The sequence below is a fragment of the Pundamilia nyererei genome, unplaced genomic scaffold (genome assembly GCF_000239375.1).
Source record: "Pundamilia nyererei isolate P.nyererei 1_Seehausen unplaced genomic scaffold, PunNye1.0 scaffold00245, whole genome shotgun sequence".
Classification (NCBI taxonomy): domain Eukaryota; kingdom Metazoa; phylum Chordata; class Actinopteri; order Cichliformes; family Cichlidae; genus Pundamilia; species Pundamilia nyererei.
The window spans coordinates 706,214-719,556 of record NW_005187646.1 but is presented as its reverse complement, the minus strand read 5'-3'; the positions used below and the strand labels follow the sequence as shown (position 1 = coordinate 719,556).

Here is a 13,343-nt window from a genome sequence, read left to right as displayed (position 1 = left end):
TGCCCACTACCACACATTTGGACTGATTTGTGACCACTGTTTGGGAGGGATGGTTATATTGTGTATCTGGAATGAATTTTAGGTCTCTACGTCCATCCCATGGGGAATGGGAGCAAAAACAAAGGTGTTGCGTTTATATTTTTGTTGAGTGTACATAGCTGTTCAAAATGCAAAACAAAATTTTAACCTTTCACCAGCAGGCTGAAGTGCATCTGGTCTGTGTTGATGTCACATGTGTACTCGCCGGCATCAGAGCGTCTCAAAGGCTCGATAGTAAAAGTGCGTTTATGGCCCTCCATGAGTGCTCGGTAACGATCACCTTCAACGGGCGACCAGTCTTTCATCCAGCGCACTAGAGCGCTTTCCTTGGAAACATAGCTTGTCAAGGTCACGCTCTCTGCTTCGTAACCCGTCACAACAATGTCTTCCTCCTTGTTCACAAATGTAACTGGAGTCTCTTTGATAGAAAAGAAAATTTAAAAGAAAGTTATATGACCTTTTTTCTCTTCTTTAAAGCTGTGAAGGCTTATTTTGTGGATTCGTACCTTGAATGCGTATAACGCTGACCATCTTGTCATCCACAGCGTCACACACATACTTTCCAGAATCGGAAGGCTGAACACAGGAAATGATGATTTTCCTCAATGTCCCATAGCTTTCAATATAGGTCCGGTCATCACTGGTGAGAAGCCTGTCATTACAATACCACTGGACAGGGGCATTAGCACGAGATACCTCACAGGCCAGGATCAGGTCATCGCCTGCCATCATCTCCTGGTATTCAAGGTCATTTGAGTTTCCAACAATGGTCACTGGAGGCTCTGAGGGAAGAAGATGGATTAATTCATGCAAAGTTTTGCCAGAAATATCCTTTTGAAAAAAATGTACATACAGAGATAGCTCTTTTGTGATAATATCATGCCAGTGGAAGCCAAAATTATAACTACTTGATCCTGCCAGATACTAGCTGCCGTTTTGAAATGTTTTCAAAAATGTTTTCAAAAAGTCCAAGGCAAGATGCTTAGCCTTATCCCTTTCAAAAAATAAGTTTAACCTTTTATTTAAATAAATATTTAAAAAGTACTTGAAAAACAGCTAACTGCTTATCTTCATTGGAATGGTATGTATAAAACTTAACACTTCAGAATTCCTCACAGAAACAGCATTGACATGGAGGTTATGAATAACCTTGTCATGGCCTCTGACAGAACGGAGTCTTTCAGAGACATTCTGTTCATGTAGATCGGAGTTCCAGTTGTGCCGACGAATTCTATTTACATTATAAATGCTCCTCTTAAGCAGTAACATTAGAAACCATAGCATACAATTGCATTGCTATGCAGATGATACCCAGCTCTATGTGTCTGTCAAGAGATATATTCTAAAGACACTTCTTCAGCATGAGAGTCAGAGAGTAGAAATGGTAAATGGCCTGTATTTATATAGCGCTTTACTAGTCCCTAAGGACCCCAAAGCGCTAGAAACACACACGCTGCAGTTTTTACTTGCAAGGGCAGTCACAGAGTGCTCGCAGTGGCTCAAGGACTCGCGCTCTGCCACTGTCCTGGTCTTTATTTATATACAACAGTAGGTGCATTCGTTTATTACATTGGAATGTGGATGTGTGCGTGTGTGTGTGTGCCAGGAGAGGCTTCTCTACCTGGCACGAAGTGAAACTGCTCGTTAAGCTCTTATCTAGCACTAATAGGTACTGCTCCTTCCCTGCATGATAACGGGTCACAGTGAACTAAAAACAGTCTGAGTTATAAAGAGGTCATCATGCAGTATTCTATCATATGCAAACTTATTTTATTAAAAGTCTATACTGACTACTAAGTACAATTTTCTATTGACAGTGTCAATAAAGCTAGATGAAACACCTATTAGTTAAACTGCAGGCATAAAGATATAAAAGCCTGTATAACCTCTAAGTTCAAATAAAAATTTGACTATTTTACTTTGCTTAAAAATCTTAGTAACATGGTGTCTAACCAGATACAGTCCCAGTCAAAAGTTTAAAACCCCTTGAAAAATGGCAAAAACTCATATTTGCATGGTAGGATCTTAAAAAGTCAAAAAAGTTCCCTTTTTGAACATGGTCGGGTTGTTAAACTGCATAAGCAGGGCCTCTCACAGAGTGCCATCGCTGCTGAGGTGGGACGCAGTAAGACAGTCATTTGGAATTTCTTAAATGAACCTGAGGGTTATGATGGAAGACCCAAAAACATTTCACCAGCACTGAGCCAGAGGATCCAATTGGCTGTCCGTCAAGACACTGGACGATCCTTGACCCAAATTAAGGCCTTTATTGGTGCTGACTGCAGCCCCATAACCTTCAGACAGCATATGAGACTGAAGGGCTTCAAAAACAAAATAACATCTTCAAAGGCCTCGTCTCCTTGAACGCTACAGAACTGACCGTTTGGACATGAGACAGTGAAAGGTGGTAGAAAGTTCTATTCTCTGATGAGAAAAAATCTTGATGGTTTCCAGTGTTACTGGCATGACAAGCAGATCCCACCTGTGATGTTTTTTTATGCACCATAGTAGGTGCTTTTTCCTGTAAAACAGCCTGTTTCATTTTAAGTGTTGTTTTCAATAAATTGCATGCTCAAAAAAATGTTTTGGATTGAAACCTCCCATTTCTTCTTGTTGCATGTTGAAGCTCTACCTGCAAAATATGATATTTTGTCATTTCCAAGTGGTCTTAAACTTTTGATTGGGACTGTATTTACCATGGATGGCATTGTTTTCGTCTGCAGTAACCATGTGAGGAAACCTGGAGTCCTTTTTGACCAGGATATGTATTTCAATGTGCATATTAAACAAATATGCACGACTGCTTTCTAAGAAAAAATTAAAAAAGAAGAAAAATACATTCAGCCATATTAACCTTACCTTCTACTGTAACTTGGAAGCTGATACTGTCATCTCCGACATCCAAAAAATATTCTCCTGAATCTTCGAGTTCAGCATTGAGGATGACGAGCGAGCGGAAAGGACCTTCTTCCTCTTCACAGAACCTTTCATCACCCTGAACACGACAGCCATCCTTGTACCATTTGGCGACAGCATTGGCTCTGGAGAGCTCACACTCCAGCACAATGTCATCAGAAATCAAGAACTTTAGGTTGTTCTTGATCTCTGACTTTCTTAAAATCTTTACTGGTGGCTCTGAGGACACAGAATTGAACATTTATCTTTAAATTTCACAATGGGTCAGAAAACTCATACCGAGGCAATTGCTGCATCTTACCTGAAACTTTAACCTGGAAATCAATTTTATCATCCATAGCGTCACAAGTGTATTTGCCAGAATCCTCAGGAGTGGGAGAGTGAATTGTCAAACGACGAATGAGCCCATCTTCTGTGATGGTGACATTGCTGCTTTGCTGAATTTCTTCACCATTTATCAGCCACTTGACTTCTGCATTTGGTCGGGACACCTCAATTTCTAGAATCACTGGTTTGCCAGCAAGACTCTCCAGTTTTTCAGCTATGTCTTTGGGGCAAGTTAGCGTTACTGGTGACTCTAAGTGAAGCAAAGAGAAATAAAGTATGTAAAATGTAATGTGATGATTCGTTTACTGAGTGACCATGTATAGACCATAAATAATTAGCCTGAATGTATGCCTGTTTACCTGTAATAGTTACTAGGAAAGCCAAAGAGTTATCTTCTGTGTCACATACATACTCCCCCGTGTCGTGCACAGTGGTTATGGGTATAATGAGCCTCCGTTGGGCCCCGTCCACCTCCAGGATCAAGTTGTGCCCTGCCTCAACTTCTAGACTGTCTTTGAACCAGCGCACAGGAGCATCCGCCTTTGAGATCTCACAGCTGAGCTCCAGCCTCTCTGATGCCAAGTGAGTCAGTTCCAGCTCTGATTCACTGGGATAAATGATTCTTACTGGTGGATCTAGTACAAGTGAAAGATATTAAAAAAAAATAAGCATTTAAACTTATTTTGTAGATTCTCTATGTTTCAATTTGATATCTGTTAGAAGAGGTGAGCACTAAAGTTTTACCTTTAACACCAAGTTGGAAGAAGATGGAGTCTCCATCTGTTTCACAGACATACTCTCCAGCATCCTCCTCTGAGCTGCAGAGAATTGTCAGCCTCCTATAAGGGCCTTCTGATATCAGCTGGATGTTTTCACTCTCTGCCACCTGCAGGCCATCCTTGAACCATCGCACCTTCCCCCTGGAGCGAGACAGCTCGCACTGCAGGTGGATCTCCTCTGAGATGTAGCTCTCAATCACCACATCGTCTTTAGGTTCCACTATCATCACTGGAGGCTCTGTGTTTTTTGTTTGAGTAATAAGAGCGAGGTCAAATGGTGCTCACAATGAATTAATAATCTATTTGTTCCACAATGCCACCTTTAATCTTTTTATTCTCATTTTAAAACTTCAGGGCCAAAACACAGCCAAAATATGTTGTTAAATGCCTTTTGTTTTTACCAACAGGAGTTGGAGGAGAAAGGTCAGTGTACCTCGGACATTGACTGTGAACTCCATGCTGCTGTTTCCTGCCTGGCAAGTATAACTTCCAGCATCTGAGGTTTCTGCAGAGCGGATAATTAACCTCCTCATGGTTCCTTCTGCCTGCAGAGTTATGTTGTCACTGGGCTTGATCTCACAGCCGTCTTTATACCTGGGACACAGACACAGATAACTGTAAAGAGTCTCAAAGAGTTTGTTTTAGTTACATTAAAAAAAAACCTGTGTCCTACTAAGAGGTTGATTGTGCAGTAAACAAAATGATGCAGGAAGTATTTGAACAGTTAGACACTGGAAACACAGAAGACTACAGACTTTACAGATCTACAGATCTGTCTTTATTTGCAAACAGGAATTCTTCAGTCTTACCACACAACTTCAGCATCATCTCTGGAGACATGGCAGACCAGCACCACAGGGTCCAACTCCATGCTGCTCTTATGAAGTTCATCCTCAGCGACCGGACTGAAATCCACCGGAGGACCTTAAAAACAGGGTAGAAGGAAGACTGCATGTCAATGGCTGGAGCTCAAGGTATTACATGAACTAGCCCTCTAAAAATTGGAGTGATTCTTGGTATGGTTTAACCTGTTAGCAGTCGGACGTACCGCCCACGGTACATTGGATGGTTTAGGGGACTAATTGTAAATTTGTAGGACTGCTAAGGGGTTAATAATAAGCCCAGATGTGGTCCAAATGTGTTAGCACAGGTTTTAAACAAGGTTTTGGTTTCTTACAAGACATAAAAATCAGTCAGAGACACAGTTGTTTATATTCAGTGTCACTTAATAATCCAAGAAACATCAGTATTTTCATGATATGAAATCCAGATAGTATATTAAGTATGCATTTTCCTGTATAAGAAAATTAACATGTGAGTCTTTAAGTAAATATAACAAAATGGTCAATTAATATCCATGTTAATGTTAATGTCTATGTTAATGTTAAAGAAGCTCATCAGCATGTCATCTGTTCATAAACCAATTACCTGCAACATCCACATTGAATGTGATGACATCCCCTGAAGTTTCACATGTGTAAACTCCAGAGTGAGATTCCTCAGCTGACTGGATCACGATCCTCCTCATATTCCCATCCGCCTGGATGTTTAGACCATCTGAGACCTGAAGCTCCTTGCCATCTTTGAACCAGGATACTTTTGCAAACGGATGGGAGACTTCACAGTAGAGTACAATGGCATCCCCTATGTCCACCTTTTTCTTGCTGTCTAACTCTGACAGAGGACTGAATTTCATCACGGCAGCTGATGAAAAAAAAATGAACACAGAAATAAGCAAACTTAAAAAAATGCATCAATCACAGGTTTTTCAGAGGTTTTTACACCTACGTTTAACGTTGAGCACAGCGGAATCCCTGACTCCGTTAGCTATGAAGGTGACCTCTGCTTCATCCTCTGTCATGCGACTTTCATGGATCACCACTGAGTGCTTTGTTTGATTGTGTTGTATTGAATATCGTCCGCCGTGCTGCAGTTGAGCACTATTGAGAAACCAGGTTCCAACCATTGGGGCAGACAATTCAATGGAGAAGCGAGCATCTTGTCCTTCTACAACCTCACAGCTTTGGAGGCGGCTGAGGATCTTGGGCCCAGGAACTAGCAAGTACAGAAGAAGTACAGTACAGGTATTAGTCAATTAAGCCTGACCGATATGTTGGCCCTAATAATATTAGCTATTTGCACATATATTGGCATCAGAATTTACAACAGAATTAAAAAGTAAAGAAGAGACAGGAAAAATGTCTTTCTACTATGTTATGTGTTGATTTTGCACAGCTTGCATAGTCTGCCACCAGAGGGCGCTCTGCAACTTCCCTGTTGGCAACAATGTCTGAACTGCCACAAAACATCAACCAGCTGATCCAAGCAGATCTGGCAATGCATAAATGACTAATACATGACTTGTTGTGACATTAAAGCAAGATTATTTTTAAACTCATTGTCATTTTATCATTGGTGTCTGAAAGAAAAAAATATTGGTCCATATTTTTAAATTGCTCAATTTAGTCCTATAAACATATCCTATGTCGTACACTATTAGTCAACAAATAATGCGTAGTTTACTCTAGAAAATTACAGGAAAGTGCTGGAAGTTAAATTTACCAGAAGGAAATTGTCATTTTACAGTACTGTCAGCTGTTTGGTTGTCATTATAGTTTCATATTAGTTCTCTTACTCCAGTCTACATAATATCTACGTTTATCACTGATAAATATAACTACATGTCCTTGTTCGCTTAAACCTTAACACTTTTCTTTGCCACACTGGAGACCACATCAAACACCCACAACAAATTTAAGCACAATATAACTGAAATAACCATAATTAAAAGAAGAAAAATTATTAACATTTATATGCCCATGGTTTCTCAGCAAGTTAAAAAAACAAACGCTCTACCTAAAAATGTATACAATTTTGTGTTTCATATTTAAAGTAAACTGTAGTGTTTTTGAATAAAATTATATTCACCTCAAAGAAGAGTTTCAAGTAAAACTTTAAAAAAATGACATTTAATATATCTGTATGTAAAATCTGTCGCCGTGTGCTCCTCACCCAGATGGACAACTTTGGGAAACTCCACATGGCCGCTTCGTCCATATTTGTTAATGCAGCAAACTCTGAAACGGTAGTTGCCCTCGCATCGTACAATGTCACCGGTGACCTCAGCTGAGGTGGCGGTCTCTGAGGTGAAACACTTCTGCCACTCCTGAGAACCCACTTCTTGCATCTCCAGCACAAACACAGAGCGGGTGGAGGTCTGACTACTGGGGGCGGGATCCCAGTTAAGTAGCGCACTGTTGGGTCTGTCTACATCCATTTTGACTCCCACCGGACAGATAGGTGGGCAGTGTCGTGTGGCTGAAAGACAAAGAAGAATAAAGAATGTAATAAGGGTGGATTGATAGAAGGCTGATTGTCAGAAGGCATCATTAAATTCACTGAAACTAGTTAGTTAATTAGTATACAAGCAGAAGCAATAATTGTAATGTATTATTAGACAAATGTAAAAATAATTAAATAAAAACACATTTTGTCTTAAAATTAATACATTTAGACAAGTGAGCCTACATTTTTGCATATGACTCCTTCTAAAAATAAATTTGCCATCAGAGTTCCCACTCTCACCCCCAGCAAAAACACTCTACTGAATGTAACAAAAAACAAAATCATCCTGCAACAAATAAACCTGAAATAAATGTTTATTTAAATCTCAAACACAACCTGCAAAGCTTCTTCAAATCAAGGCAAAAAAAAAAAACCTTAACAAACCTTTGACTTTGAGGCGTGATGAAGTCTTGGATCGTCCTGCGACAAATGTCACAACTCCTGAGTCGTGATAGGCCACGTTGACAAAGACCAGAATGTGAGTTTTGCCAAAAGACTTGAGGATTGTTTGGTGTGTTTCATGTAGCTTCAACCCTTCTTTGAACCAGTGGACCTCCATGTCTTCGTTCTCCACCTCCACGCAGAAGGCTGCGTTCTCACCCTCCAGGACCTCCAGTTTTCGTGGAAGCTTACAAACAATAGTACCTGTACGGATAAAAATCAATGCAAATAGTTTTTCAAAATAAGCTTAAAAGCTGCATCAGGTAGTTTCCCCCTTTGACCACACACTGTGCTAGCAGGTGTTTATACAGAGATCATTTAGCTTGAAATAATGACATGAATGGATATCATTAAGTTAATGCGATAAAGCAAGTGTGCATTGAAATTTTGTCTTCCTGAAATACTAGTCCTAGAAATACCATCCCCTTTTACAATAATTTGATGCACCGTAGCCTATTTTTCATAGTGTACCTTTAACTGAGAGCTCAGCAATGCTCTTTGCTCCATCAGGCATCTCACAGAGGTAGACTCCATCATCGTCTGTTCCCACATCGTGAATAGTGAGTCTTCGTTTGGTTCCTTTCTGCTCCATCCCATATTTACTGCTGGGCATCAGCTTCTGGTCTTCCAGGTACCAGGCAGCTGGGAGTGACTCATCAGGTACCTCACACTCAAGCACGGCAACGTCCCGCTCTTTCACCTCCACGTCTTTTAACGGGCGCCTGAACCGCACGGCAGGGGCTGAAGAATAAGGACAACGTTATCTTTGGTCCAAAGTGGATGAATCGTACATATATATGGGTACATGTGTGCAAGGATTGATGGAGATGCCAAACAAGAAGCTGTTTCGCAGTGCTATAGCGTAGATTTAGAAGACAGCTCAAATTCATTGCATTGGCAGCAGGCCTAGAAAAAGTCAAACTCAAAATAATAATTAAAATATAATGTGTGGAAATGAAAAAATTTAGCGCAAACACTTAATTTTTGATTCTCTTTTGCTACCATATAATAGTTTTCAAGCAGTGATTAGCAGTGGTAATGTTCCGTCATGTTATCTGTATGTTAATGACTGGCATGTTGAGCCCATTAACTAAACTGACTCTTATGGTAGAGGCAGCTCACAGATGCAGAATGAATCACATATGAATGGGGTAGCATTTTAACTATGCACAGCCCTCACAATTGCAGCTCATGGTATAATGTTTTATTAGTATGGTTTAAGATATGCCCTCATTTATTGTAACTGGACATATACATATTCATTTCAGTTGTCCATTTTCAGTGACTAATGTCTTGAAAAGAAAGACGTTTCTTTTGTGTTATTCAAAAGGTTCCAACAGCATGAAAGCAATTTAATCTGCTTTAAGGGATAATATTTGGTACAATGAAGTGTTTTCTACACTCAAAAAAATGAAATTGGGTGGTTGTTACATGTAAAAGATTCAAACTTGTAATTTCAACTAAATAATTTCATGTTTCTAAGGTGAACATAATTAAATCATGTAGCATCTGCATGAAATTCAGCAACTTAATTTGTTCTTGTTGAGATGACATGATACAGTCTAGTAAGCGTGGTTAGTTGACTGGACTCATGAAATTCACAAGATCATATTAGATGTCAAACTGCAGGAAAATTGCATGAGTTTTAAGAGGCAGACAGCTACACCCACACCACGTGTATACTATTGCTATTTATTGTGGTTTAACCTGTCAAGGACAAAAACCTACAGAAAATTCTGCATCAAGCCTTGTAATCATTTTGTTAAGCCTGCATTGAAAGCTTGGTGGTGTGATGGTTAGTGCTGTTGTCTCACAGCAACAAGGGCCTGGGTTCAAATCCACAATCTGCCTAGTTTGCAGTGTGTAATTGGAGTTAGGTTAATTGGTGATTCTAAATTACCCATGAATGTAAGTGCAAATGGTTGTTTGTCTCTATGAAATCATCAACCTGCATATTGGTTCATTACGCAAGACTAGCAGTAATTGCCTACCCTAACAAAGTAGGTGTTCAAACAACAAGATTTCATTGCGTTTCCCTGAAGTTTTTACCTTGTGTAGAATGAATTAAAACAAATTTCACTCTACATACTTAAATCCCTTCAAGTCAATGTAAGTACACACAACGTAATCTGATTACATCAAGCCACCAAATGCCAAATGTGTTGGTTTGACATGGTCAAAAATGGGTTATTGTACTTGGTTAAATCACATGGAAAAAGGTGCCATGATTAAATTGTGTAGGTGGTTATTTTCAGAGGTTTTATAATAATGTTTCAATATTAATCACCTTCTGTGGTTTCTGTTACTCTTTTAATCACTGTTTCCATTTACTTGTAGTATTCAGTGAACACAGAGGACTAACATTATTTGGGTTAAATATTGTTCAAGAAGAATATCACATGTCATGTTCTTCCATGAAGGTTGCAGAAAAAAGAACAGGTTGCCATACCTTTGACGGACAGGTGAACTGCACTTAGGGTGTTTCCCAGCGCGTTTGATGCTGCACACACATACAACCCTGTGTCCTGCACTTTACAGTACAGCACCTTCAGGGTGTAGTAGCCCTCTCTGTCCTCAAATATCAGATGACGTCTGTCAGGCTCTAGGGGAACTCCATCTTTCTTCCAGATGATCTCAGGTTTCGGCTTCCCTGTTACAAAGCAGCGAAACTTGGCGTGTTTCCCCTCCGCTACTGCAAATTTCTTCACTTTTGATGCATCGACAGGTGGCTCTGCTGTGATCCTTGACAAACTGGGCCTCCCACCCCTGTGCTTTGGTGACCACTGGCTGTTAGTGTGACCAGTCGAGGATGTTTTGCTGTCACCTCGCTCTGGTACAGGTTCGACAAGAAGGACGGCCCCAGCCAGGGCCTCACCATGGCAGTTGACGGCCTTGCAGGTGTAGACGCCTTTGTCTGGCATACGTGTCCGATATATCTTGAGTTGGAACCAGCCACCATCTTCATTTCTCATGCTGAAGTGAGAACTCTCAAAGATGTCATTGAGTTTCTTCCCATCCTTTTCCCAAATCACCTCTGGCAGAGGAGTCCCCCAGATTTTACAGGAGAAGGCAGCGTCTTCGCCTCGATCCACACGCAGAGACAGGGGCTTGATGAGGAATCGCGGTCTGTCATCAGATGTCAGATCAACCTCTGCTTGGTTTTTGCTTAGCCTGCTGTTCCATTCTCCATTCAGTTCCCCTCCATTTGCCTTGCAGTGTTCACCATTTTGCACTGCATTGTAGCCATTTAGGTGTCCCACAAATTCTCCATTTTCTTGCATAGGCTGTGCCCCACCATTGACCACTAACTGTCTTGCGTCCTCATCTTGTTGCTGGGCCTCTCCTTCAACTTTAAGTGAGGCTGCTGCATAGGTTTCTCCTATGCTATTTCTAGCCTTGCAGATGTACTGGCCAGCATCCTGCTGGGTCACTCTGGTAATAGTCAGCAAGTAAACCTTTCCCTCATCCGAGATGTTGTAGCGTCCTTCAGACAGGATCTGGACATTTTTGCGTTCCCAGATCACATCTGGGCGTGGGTCTCCACCGATTTGGCACTTCAGTGTTGCATCTGTTCCACACTGGGCCACTACAGGACGTGGATAGCCTAAAACACGAGGTGCGCCACCAAAAATATCCATGGTGATGTCACCTTTTGTTTGGGTCGAATGAAGAAGTTTCTTCTCAAAATGATCTTCTTCTGTTTTGTAAAGAGCTGAAAGAGAAAGAAGATTATTAGTTCAGTAGATGATTAAAATCTGCCATGAGTGCAGCTTTTGAGTTCAAACCCCAAACCACCATCTAAACAGTAACTGTGTGGTTATTGTGTCCCAGATGGGTTCATCAGTAATCTGACTCAAACTGAAAGCAGAATGCAGAGTGAACAGTTTTATAAAATACAATAAAATGATCAATCTCCATTAATTCCACGGTGTATCTTTTTCCTGTCTTCCTCCTCCCATCGCCAACCTTTCACGGCAGATGGCCGCCCCTCCCTGAGTTTGGTTCTGCTGGAGGTTCCTTCCTGTTAAAAGGGAGTTTTTCCTTTCCACTCTCGCCAAGTGCTTTTTTCAAGGGGGTCTTCTGATTGTTGGGGTTTCTCTGCATTATTGTAGGGCTTTTACATTACAATATAAAGTGTGTTGAAGTGACAGTTGTTGTTATTTGGCACCATTTAAATAAAACTGAATTAAATCAAATTTAAAAAAATTCTGAATACTCAATATAGTTCCCAAAGCTGAAGTAAAGAAGTTTAGTGGTTTTGCGAGGTGGGTATTGAGCAAACACTTTTGGTTGTCTCACAGCTGGTGCTGTAGCTCAGTGAAGAGTGTATTTATAAAGCAGTCTGTCCAAAAAAAGATGCTGGAGCCTCTGTGTCACATAGCACACACAAACACACCTGCAGTCACTAACTAGGACCAACTAATCCCTTATATACATTCATGTGTACAGAATGCTGTTTGCAGTCTTACTGTTGGCTTCTCTTTGTCAGCTCATTGTAACATTCTAGCAACAACTTCAGTATATAAAGCAAGGGTGTCAAACATAAAGTCTGGGGGCCAGAATTGGCCCGGCAAGGACTCAAATCGAGCCCACTTGACAGCTTTTGAAAATGCGAAGGAAGTAATAGATTTTGACTTATAACTGTATTTTCAAAGGTTTTACAGCCTTTATGACTGATAAAAATCTGCCCCATTACCATTCACGCTAAGCCAAAGTAATTTACTAATAGATAAACACAATGTCAAATGAGTTTGACATCTCTGATCTAAAGCTTTAGCCTCCATTTGTAATGCAGCTGCCACTTGTCTCTTTTCATGGCTCATTTGTTTCCTCTGTGTTGTCACCACCTTTCTTTTTGCTTTGAGAACGGCAGCCATTTGTTCTCTGTGACACATCACGCTTGGAAATCATCTAAAGAGCATAAAGTCATACAACTTTATGACAAGTAGAGGCACATCCCAAGCTCAGTCAGTCTTAGAATGTTTTGTTGGCACATGTAAAGAAAAGATCGTCCTCAGGCATTTTCAGGAGAGAGTTACACAGTGACACAAAAAAAGAGTTCAGAGGATAGACTTACCGCTTTAAGAAATGCTGTCTTTATAGCATTTGTCTCTCTTGTGATGCCTTAAAATGTTATTCTTAAAAATACAAGCTGGCATCAGTTTACTTGGATGATCATTGGTTAGGTTAGCATTCAAGAAGCACGTTTAGAGTCTTCTGCTCATGTTCCTTGTTTTCCTGGTTTGTCTTGTTTGGAGCACCTGCTAGTCACTCAACACCAACGCAGCTGAGAAAAATGGTAGCTTCCATTCACATTTGGTGGTCCAGAGTCATAGTAATATCTTAGTTGTGTCCCCTCAGTCTGGTGTTGGGTTGCAGGTGGCAAGGAGTAAAATGACCACAGCCTTTCAGCTGAGTGCCTGGTTTATGCGTCAGCTCTGATACTGTCATTGTCCAATAGCTAAAGAGTGTGGTGTGAGAGAGAGTGAGCTGGAA

General features: G+C 40.7%; 1 protein-coding gene across 1 annotated transcript in view; it reads right to left on the bottom strand.

Moving 5' to 3' along the window:
• The window catches only part of obsl1a (obscurin like cytoskeletal adaptor 1a), a 19,624-nt gene extending 6,281 nt beyond the window's left edge, over window positions 1–13,343 (bottom strand). Inside the window, exons 1-15 of the mRNA XM_005749457.2 lie at window positions 12,925–13,343; window positions 10,297–11,559; window positions 8,319–8,588; window positions 7,791–8,051; window positions 7,074–7,379; window positions 5,850–6,116; window positions 5,490–5,765; window positions 4,871–4,985; window positions 4,495–4,655; window positions 4,027–4,299; window positions 3,642–3,917; window positions 3,257–3,532; window positions 2,899–3,174; window positions 546–821; window positions 188–457 (exon numbers count right to left, since the gene is read on the bottom strand). Of these exons, the coding sequence (XP_005749514.1) occupies window positions 188–457; window positions 546–821; window positions 2,899–3,174; window positions 3,257–3,532; window positions 3,642–3,917; window positions 4,027–4,299; window positions 4,495–4,655; window positions 4,871–4,985; window positions 5,490–5,765; window positions 5,850–6,116; window positions 7,074–7,379; window positions 7,791–8,051; window positions 8,319–8,588; window positions 10,297–11,485 (4,492 nt within the window). The 5' untranslated portion in view covers window positions 11,486–11,559; window positions 12,925–13,343. The remainder of the gene's footprint in view (window positions 1–187; window positions 458–545; window positions 822–2,898; window positions 3,175–3,256; window positions 3,533–3,641; window positions 3,918–4,026; window positions 4,300–4,494; window positions 4,656–4,870; window positions 4,986–5,489; window positions 5,766–5,849; window positions 6,117–7,073; window positions 7,380–7,790; window positions 8,052–8,318; window positions 8,589–10,296; window positions 11,560–12,924) is intronic.